This window comes from Diceros bicornis, chromosome 6 (genome assembly GCF_020826845.1).
Source record: "Diceros bicornis minor isolate mBicDic1 chromosome 6, mDicBic1.mat.cur, whole genome shotgun sequence".
Classification (NCBI taxonomy): Eukaryota; Metazoa; Chordata; class Mammalia; order Perissodactyla; family Rhinocerotidae; genus Diceros; species Diceros bicornis.
This window is the reverse complement of record NC_080745.1, coordinates 12,232,694-12,242,668: the sequence shown is the minus strand read 5'-3', so window position 1 is coordinate 12,242,668 and position 9,975 is coordinate 12,232,694. Positions and strand designations below refer to the sequence as shown.

At 35.3% G+C, this 9,975-nt stretch overlaps 1 protein-coding gene across 4 annotated transcripts in view; it reads right to left on the bottom strand.

The window, feature by feature from the left end:
- Nucleotides 1-531: 531 nt before the first annotated feature.
- The window catches only part of MAPK8 (mitogen-activated protein kinase 8), a 101,135-nt gene continuing 91,691 nt past the window's right edge, over nucleotides 532-9,975 (bottom strand). For 3 of the 4 annotated variants that reach the window (XM_058542845.1, XM_058542844.1, XM_058542848.1), the window contains 5 exons: nucleotides 9,053-9,235; nucleotides 8,637-8,761; nucleotides 8,011-8,074; nucleotides 5,031-5,108; nucleotides 532-692 (listed from right to left, as the gene is read on the bottom strand). In XM_058542845.1, the coding sequence (XP_058398828.1) occupies nucleotides 547-692; nucleotides 5,031-5,108; nucleotides 8,011-8,074; nucleotides 8,637-8,761; nucleotides 9,053-9,235 (596 nt within the window). In that variant the 3' untranslated portion in view covers nucleotides 532-546. Of the gene's footprint in view, nucleotides 698-5,030; nucleotides 5,109-8,010; nucleotides 8,075-8,636; nucleotides 8,762-9,052; nucleotides 9,236-9,975 lie in introns of all 4 variants that reach the window. The other variant, XM_058542846.1, reaches the window with a different exon arrangement.

The following is a 9,975-nucleotide window of genomic DNA, read 5'->3' as shown; positions in this document are numbered from 1 at the left end:
TTTGAACACGTTCATCATTTACAGTAGTTATTCCTGAATATAACTGGCTACAGGTTATTTTCCCTCACTCCTCTGGGGTTATTTCATTGATAAGCACATAACCCTGAAGGATAGCATCATGAACAAAACATCTGAAATAAAGTCTAATAAAAAAACTATAAAAATCTTAAATAATTCATGATATAGGCAAGTCACCACATAATCGTTGCTTTGATAAACAAAATCTTACAAATTCAGTAAAAAAAAGTCAGCAGCATAAGATAAAGCAAATATGCAAAAATTTTAAACCATGATAAAATAATTAGGTTTACATTATACAGTTAATTACAGCAAAAATACAATACAGTTTTGTTGCTGTTTTAAAACACAACTTAAGTTTTAAATTACATCACTTGAAATTAAAAAAAAATAAACTACTTTACTGGAAAATGAATTCTACATTTTTGAAAAATCACTCAAAAATAAAACCACTGAATTGTTTTCAAAGTAGTTCTATCAATGACTAAACGACTCCCCATCCCTCCCACCCCCCCAAGGCCCAAGTAGTCATCTACAGCAGCCCAGAGGTCCAGCAGATGCTTCCAGACTGCTGTCTGTATCCGAGGCCAAAGTCGGATCTGTTGACATTGAAGACACATCATTGACAGACGATGATGATGATGGATGCTGAGAGCCATTGATCACTGCTGCACCTGTGCTATGAGAAACAATACAGCAAATCAGTTGCAGACCGAGCTACTTGTACTGTACTGACTGCCTCCAGTGGTCAATAATTTTTCTCTTGGCTTTAAAAGGCTCACTAATAATAATCACAAGTGATACTCAACATAACACTAATTTACAAACACTTTTCATTGCAAGTTATAAGAAGAGAATTCTGAAAATGTCTGGAAACCTAGAGTCCTCCTGTTTCCACGAATTTGTTTTTCAGTTCAAGACAAGAATTGTTAAGTTCAAGCCACATTTAGAAATGGTCCTACAGCAAAATTCATGAATTGGCTTCAGGTTGTGTGTGAATAATACTGATAATACATGCAAAACTGTCTGGATTGCATTTTGCTGGAGAGAGGATCTCAAAAGGGATGTATGATTCAAAAAGTTAAAAACTACTGCCCTAATAAAAAATGATTTATAATATCTTCTCAATGTAAAGTACAAAAAATACTTCTGGTACACCTTGTTTTAAAGCAAAAGCCGAGACAAAGACTAAAATCATTTTAAACTGTCCCAGTTTACATGGGGTTACATGACTTGCCAGGGTCACTCAAGTACCCTAGTTATTAGGTAAACACAGGCCTTGTTATTTCTACTCTAATAAATACTTGGTAAATGCAAATATGGATTTATTAAACAGATAAAGTAAGGGAAGAGACTGTATCCTTTACCAAAAGTACAGCCTAATAAGCATTTCCTGAATTTTAAAAACTAATAGGAATACTTAACCTACAGAGAAATCCTGTCAAGGGGGTTGGGCCATGAAGGGGGAGGGAATGACAGAGGGGAGTGGGGAGTATGTTAAAGGTGATTCATGCACTAGGTAAGTACTACTTAATCACTAAATAAGGGTCATTCCAAATATGAGTATGTTAAATAATGCAAGTTACACAAAAGTTCTTAAGGACACATTTATGGAATAAGAGCAATGGTTTCCAAACTGAGAAATAAGAATTTCTGGGGTGAGTTTCAGGCACCCATTAATGCTAAAACTAAGCAGGTTGAAAACCACTGCTCCAGAACCCAGCATCTCAGCATTTGAAATTATCCCTCCATTCTGTCTAATGATGAGGAATAAAAACACTTAAATATAAAAGGTCCTCTGAGAGCTTGTCTTCAAATGCAACAAGGAAATAGGGGAGTAGGAATAGGGAAATCTTTAGGACACTGGGAGACAGGAAAGAAACCACAAGAGACAGAGCAGGTGATGGGAGGTGAAATGGGAAAGGAATGCAGACTGAGTACTTCAGGCCTGACAGATGAGAGAAAAAGGAGAAATGTGATAAACCTTCTAGACTCAAGAAAGGTGCATTAGGTTTCCAGACAGAGTGAAATGAACATAATTATACTTTTTTAAGTTCAACCATACGACACTAGAGAATGCGCCTGTTTTGATGAAGAGTGTACCATACCCTGGCTAGCTTCAAAGACATGTACTGAAACATTCATATCATAAAAGTGATACTGGCTCAACACAAAGTTAGCGTAAGGGAAGCCATCTTATAAAAGAAAGCCATGGTGGAACTATGAAACCCTGACTCACCAGCCCCCTTGAATCTTTGCTTTAGTTTGCCTAGATAAGTAAGGGTCTGTCTCCAGGGGATCTGAGGGCTCTACAGATTTTATGGCCCCTCCCAGCTTTGATAAGATGATAACTTTGTTCTTTTGAGTTCCTTAGGAATGTGATGACCCCTGGGCAGACAGTCTATCCTGATAGCCATCATCAATGAAAACTGAAAGATCTGGTGTGGCAACTCCCAGTCTGTAACACCAGAGAGTCAACATTCCTAACCCCCTCCCCTATAACCCACCAGCCTATATAACTGCTGTAAGATTTTGTGCCCCCTTAAGATGGTTTTTTCAGACGTTAGTCGGCCATCGTCCCCCTTGCTAGCAAGCAGTAATAAAAAAGTCCTTTCTCTCCTACCTCCTTGCCTCTTGACTTACTGGCATGTCTTGCGGCAAGCAGATGACCCCCACCTTGGGTGGTAACAATTGGGTTCCACCACATATACCTTTTCATGCCTCTATTTTTTTATCCAAATTTCATTTTATCCAAATTTATTAATCTGATAAAAATTAACTTTTAAATGCATCATAATTAGTTAATTTTTTAATCTGAAAACAAAATACCTAAGAAAAACACTTGTTTTTTCCTGCACTTTAAAGCAATATAGTAAATTCTCAAATGTCTGAATGGCAATGATACAAAAAATCTTTAATTTCAGGTATATGGGTCATTTCCCTAACAGGTGAGTCTCTACACACTCAAAGGCATGCAAAGACATTTTAATGTCAGCCAAACCAAAATAAAGATAGGAAGTCAATCCAGTGGGAAAAATAATATATTTCATTTTTTAAAATCAAGTCAAAATGGTATTGTGATTATCTGATATTTTGATTGTCAAAGACTGTTCCTTTTGTTTTTGCATATGATCAAGAACTGAATATTTCTATAAAAGCTTAATTTACTAATACTCCTCTTTGCAAGCTATAACTGAGAACCCAGAAAATGTCTACAAAACCTGCAGTCCTATCCTTTCCACTGAATTATTTTCTAACCATAGTCAAATGTTGTTTAGGATCCAAATTTTTCACTTATAAATTAAGAACAAATCCAACTGCTCTATCTATTTCACTAGATTATTAAGTTTACTCAAAGATTTGACACTTAGGATGTGCTACTCACTAGGACAGTATGCTAAATTATAAAACTCTCCCAAATAACGGACTTTTCAAATCCCACTTGAGCTTCTATAATGAACAATTCAGTTACAATCACTACTGTATATCAATACAAAGCTCAATAATTAACTCAGTTAATAAAGCATTTATAATATAGCTTTTGTTACAACTAAACTATAGGTAAAAGCTGTTGAAATCAATTTATATTTTCAAGAGAATCTACATTATAATTTGGAAGACTGCATTCCTGATCAAAAATATAATTAAAAAAATGTTTACAACTCTGAAATACCCAAAAAAGTTATAGGAAGCTACAGTCATATATTATAAACAAATATACGACTATAGTACAACAAAATGGGCATCTGAACCTATGGTGAAAAATCTTATCCAGGGGGCTAGCAGCCCTGTGGCCTAGTGGTTAAGTTCGGTGAGCAGGGTTTGGTTCCCCGGCGTCAGAGCTACACTACTCATCGGCAGCCATGCTGTGGCAGCAACCCACATACAAAATAGAACAAGACTGGCACAGATGTAAACTCAGGGCCAATCTTCCTCAAGCAAAAAAAAAATAAATCTTATCCATAAACAAGATGCTAGATATATCCAATTTTTTCCTTAGAATGTGGAAGAGTTCTAAAGGAATAATTAAAATGGCACAGTTTTACTCAAATTCAAGACCTATCTGCTGAAATACTACTCAGCCTTCAAGGCTCAGCTCTTATTTCATCTCTTCCATAAAACTGTCTTAACCTCTGTGGCCAGAAGTCTCTGCTGCCAGCCAGAGGCCTATATGGGATGTTGGAAAAACCACGTCCTCTGATGTTACTAATAAACATGGCTTCAACTATTAGCTTTGCTACATAATAGATTTGTAATCTTATGTCATTTAATTTTTCTGAACTTTAGTTTCCTCATCTGTAAAATATGCATAATAATACCTTCCTCGAGGTCTTGGGGGCTGAGTGAAATAAAGTACATAAACCACTGGTGCCTGTCATGTAGTATGTACTTAACATGTACACGTTACCTGTCATTCAGCTTTTCCCCTCAATTCTTGATGCTTTTACAAGCAGTAAAATTAAATATAAGATGAGCTTATGACATAAGAAAATGTTTAACTCCTGCAAACCAGTTTTCTTCTTAGAGACAGAAGACTTTCTAATGGCAGTTTTAATGTTACTGCCTTAGTTCAACAAATCAAAAATACCAAAATGAGAAAGATGGTAATCTTGTATCACATGTACAAAATTTTGCAGTGAAACTTTAGTTTATTTATTCAAAGTAAGGACTGTTAAAATCATAGAAAGGTAAGTATATTAAATCGTGAGAAATTTCTTTAAAGACAATGCCAACAAAACAAGGTTTTAAATTTCTCTTCTTCAATGGAATGTCAGTATCATAGGAAAAGATGTGCATTTTGTGAAGTCAGTTACCACTATATTAGTATGATGTATTGGTACAATAGTGTACCAGTGCTTTCAAACTTAACTACCCAAATTGTACTCCTTATACTCATTAAACTTTGAATAATAATAGTATCAAATATGGAAAGAACTGCAGGTTTCAGGCCACTGAAGATTACAACACAAGAAGGCAACTGTAATCTTAACCAAGCTTATATTGTAACCAACCTAAAGGAGAGGGCTGCCCCCGTATAACTCCATTCTTGGTTCTCTCCTCCAAGTCCATAACTTCCTTGTATATCAATTCTGAAATAGAGGTGAACAAAAACAAACTTTTCACATTCTGAGAGTCAATCTCAAGATATACAGATGCTTTAAGTAAAACATTTTTACACACATTAAGTACTTCAAATAGTGTCCTTACAACGGCAGAGGGTCCTTAAGTGTCAGCCTAAGATTCAGAGGTATTAATAATAATTCCTTGATCCTCAACCACGAAGTATATTGAATGAAACAAAGTCTCTGCTGTGACTAATGTTCCTCAAGTAGGACTAAGGATAGAGCTGGGGTTAGAAGCTTTACCATTTTTACTTCACCAGCGCTTTGTACTATACCCTATCATACCACATATCATGCTGTACTACAAATGCTTTTTTGTGTCTCAGTGAGGGCATGAGTCACATTTATCTTATTACCTTCTATTTCCTAAGCCCTAACATAGTACCTGGTACACTGCAGGCGCTTACCAACATAGCTGTTAAAAGATTTAAATGTAAGACTGTGTGGAAGCTTCTTTAATCAGAATGGAATATAAATACATTTTTATTAAAGGTAGCAACACTTCAACTCCTTATGAGTTGAAGCATGACATGCTATCACTGTCAAGATTTCTGCATGGAATCTTGTTCTTTTACGAGGCTTCTGGACAGTGGGTGGACTGCTGTGAGGACTGTTCCAGCTGAAGAGACACCCTGGATGCTGCTCTGCTGGTGTATGTGCTTCCTGACCTGTATTCTTCTAAGTGATCCTAATGCCAAGTGTGATGCGCCTTGTGAGTCTGAATGTCTACTTAAGAAGAACCTTCCAGTGGAGGCTACATCGTCATTATTCATCATCTTCTTTGGGTCATGGAATTCTTTGAGAATTGCATAAAAGCAACGAACCCTCTTCTGAGAAAAAATGTTCAAGCAAAAATCTTGCACAGAATTTGAAGGAGTCTGTAATTCTTTAAATTTCTGATGAAGAATCTCGGATTACAGGGTAAGACAACATTGATGATGGCAATAAGATAAAACAAGTGGATGTGCTGGAATACACAGGAGCTAGAGACACCTAAGTTTGCTTGCTATGGTAACCTTCTTGGACTTGGAAGGAGAGAAATAGGACGTCTTGATAGAGGAAAAGAATGGGAGATGCTTTTCTTCAAAGAAACGAAAAGGAATGAAAAGCGTTCCAGATAGGAGGATTAAAAAGAGAGAGAAAACAGCACCCCTTTGTGAAAAGGGATTAAGGCAGAAGAACCGAAGTTAATTAGTACTAACTAGGCAAAGCAATCTGCAGTTAATGGCTTTGGCAATGGATTTTTCTTTCTGTTATGATAAAACTCTTAAGCAGATCTTGAAAAAGGCAGCTTGTGGGTAATTACTGAACTGCACTTGGGGCTAGGACAAAAAGATACAGAATAAAGGTAAACATGTTTAGAGTAACCAAAAATCCCAGATATATCCTTATACAAACAAAAATATTGTTTCACTGATTTTAAGATGCACTTTTTTCACAGTGTAATACCTCTGAAATTGGGTTGCATCTTATAATCAGTGGTGCAGTGCAACTGGCAGTGTTTTCTCGTAGTAGTACAATGGTGTGTTTTACAATTGGTGGCCTATAAGATTCCATGAAATACCATAAATGTCTATTGTAAGTGTAACAATATATAAAAATATCAGGTTAGATATTTTAATACATACTCTGGTCGACAGTTATATCCTTGTATGTTACTTATTACATATACTGATGCACTAGGTTCTCCCCAATCCTATCATTCCAGTGGGCTCTACAGAGTCTAACTATGTCTTTCAAAGTCAATTCAGAGAAAACAAATCTCAGGTTATTCCTAAAAAGAAAGAATCAAATTCATTCCTCCCAATTAAATTTACAGATGGATTACCTATTCAGGTTTATACCTTCCCCGTCCCCTTTACCTTCCAAGTATTTAGGCACTTAGCTCTTAATAACATCTTCTGTCTCCATTTTAAGATCAGGTGAAAAAGGGGATCAAGTGACTTGCCCAAAGTCACATAGCTACAAAAGTGGTCAAAACACTACATGATAACACCACAAATGGAGGTAAACAGGATCTAAAAATTACCTGGCCCAAATGTCCCAGAGAATCTTTTAAAGAAAGAAACATTTTAATATTTCTGTGACTATCAAAGCATTATTAATGTTCAATCACATTCACAAGATAAAATAAAACTACTATATTAGATTGGCAAAGATTAAAAATTAACTCTGCTGGTGAGGGTGGGGGTAAAACAGACGTTCCTACACAATGCAGAGGGAAATGTAAACTGCTACAATTTCTCTGGAGAGTAATTTGGAAATAATTAAAAAACATCCTTTGGCCCAGCAAATCTTCTTGTAGGACTTTTCTTACAGGCATATTCTCACATGTGCACAAGCACACTGCAGAGATGCTTGTAACAATAGCAGACTGGACACAACTTAAATGCTCTTCAATAGGGAGTTGGATACAGATATTGTGACACAGCCATACAGCAGAATACTAACCAGCTATTAAACAAAATGAGCCAGATATGTGGAACAAGAGAGAATGATCTCTAAAACGTGATTTATCAACAAAGGAAGTGTGCACAGTATACAACCATTTGTGATTAAAACAGGGTGGCAGAGGACAAGGGGGAGACACCAAATACACGTTTGTCTATCTGTAGACTATGGAAAAACATAAAAATTCCAGAAAGCACTAAATGTGTCTGTGTCTGGGGTGGAGAACATGAGAGATTAGGATCAAGTCAGGGAGGGAAGGAGACAATTTCTACTCTTGTAAAAATATTAATAATCATATTATCAAATATCAGTTATGAATAATAGAAAACATCTTTAATTTCCCTAAGATGACGAATAAATCAATATAAAAAGCCAGAAGCTCTTTCAGCTTCACCTCTAAGAATGTGGTGAACCTTACCTTTCCACTCTTCAATTGTGTGTTCCCTTTCATCTAACTGCTTGTCAGGTATCTTTGGTGGTGGCTGAAAAACATAAGGCAACAATAATTAAGTCAGTTTACTGGGAGTATATAAATTCTTTATAATTATTTGAAATGTTAGCCAGACAGAAGGCTTGTAAAAATACATTGTAGACCAAGATTGATTAATCATCAACAATCTTCTTATGTAGAGACACTAGTTTTGGAAGACTCCTTCACGACAGGAAAAAAGACTTAAGTTTAACTGTCTTTTTTTTCTTCCAGTTTTTGAAATTGTCACATTTTGTTTATATCACAGAATTGTGCTATGCTTTGGACACACTAATTTGTTTTATAACTATATTAGGATGTTTCTCCAAAGCACTCAACATTGTAGCTCATCAGACCAGGTATCAAGGAAAGAAGGCAAGAAACAGTGGGAGGTAATATTATTTTGTATAGAAGGTGCTTCGATATGCTCATTAACTTTTCATACAAAAACAGCAAAACATCATCATCATTTAGCTATATTTTTATTTAAAATTAAAAAGTCTCCTCCAAACCCTAACTTTAATTCTAACTCTGAGAAAACAGTATATTCTTCAAACAGTAAGAAAAGAACTTACAGCTTCTGCTTCCGAAGGGTCATACCAGACATTGATATACGGGTGCTGGAGAGCTTCATCAACAGAGATCCTTTTAGATGCATCAATTACCAGCATTTTGGATAACAAATCCCTTGCCTGACTGGCTGTAAAAATAATGACATTAATGTACATGTATCTCATAAAGATTTTTAAATTATCAACAAATTTTAGAAACTTGAAATTATCATTTATTAAAAAATATAAAAAGTAAAAGTATGTTTTAAGAAGAATGGATTTTACTATAAAATCAGGTCATACATATGATTAAAAACAAAATTACAGAAAAAAAAATAACTAAAACCTCACTTTGTTCCACCACGCAGAGATAACTTTGGGTTATGTTCCATAAGCACACACACAAAATGGGATTAAATATATATATTTATAAAAAGTACCTTTAAGTTTGTTGTGTTCCGAGTCAGCTGGGAAAAGCACATCGGGGAAGAGTTTCTCAAAGCTATAGCCAGCGTATTTAGGTCTGTTTTCGACATAAGTCCTTACTGTTGGTTGTAGTTTCTTCATGAATTCAGGACATGGTGTTCCAAGCTGCTCAATAACTTTATTCCACTGATCAATATCTAATATCAAGTAGCTAAGAAAAATACTCTGTATCTAATGTTCAACATATTAGTCATATCCATATTAAAATAAGAAAATGGCAATTGAAAAAATCCTAAGAAAGAATGTGGCAGTTATAAATCTTATATCTTATAGCCACCTTGCAAAAGGTAATGACTGTAGGTGGACAGAAAGGGTCAATAAACAAGCTTTGTTAACCTTATTTATTGTGTGTGTGTCTACTAATACTGATTTTACCAGAAAAAATGGAAGCTTAAAGTCACAAATTCTAAACACAAATGATAAGTGACTCAAAGAATAATAATGATTACTACCAACAGGGACTCTAAATGTAAACTGTACACAATTCTAGAATACAAAATTTGCCCTTTTTTCAGCTTATCAGAAAATGTGAATGTATATCCTGGAGGATAAGAAATATTTCTTATAATCTGTCTTGCTTTTCTGAGTTTTCTACACTAAGAGAAAATAACTAGTAGCAATAAAAATGATGGCTTTGATAAAAGCAGCATTTTCTTTTGCCATCCTTTGTTTAGCTTAAGTTAATAAATTTTTTTTAAAGCTCTGAAACTTAAGAAAATGACTTCAGTATTTCAGTAAGTTGTAAGGTAAGGATTCCCTGGTCTCTTTCCTCCTAGTCTTTACACTCCAAGTCTTCCCTGCAGACTGAGACCTAAAACTTTCTTACTGTAATCCAGTGAATATGGCTTTTCCCATTCCTTCTCCTAAAACAATTCTA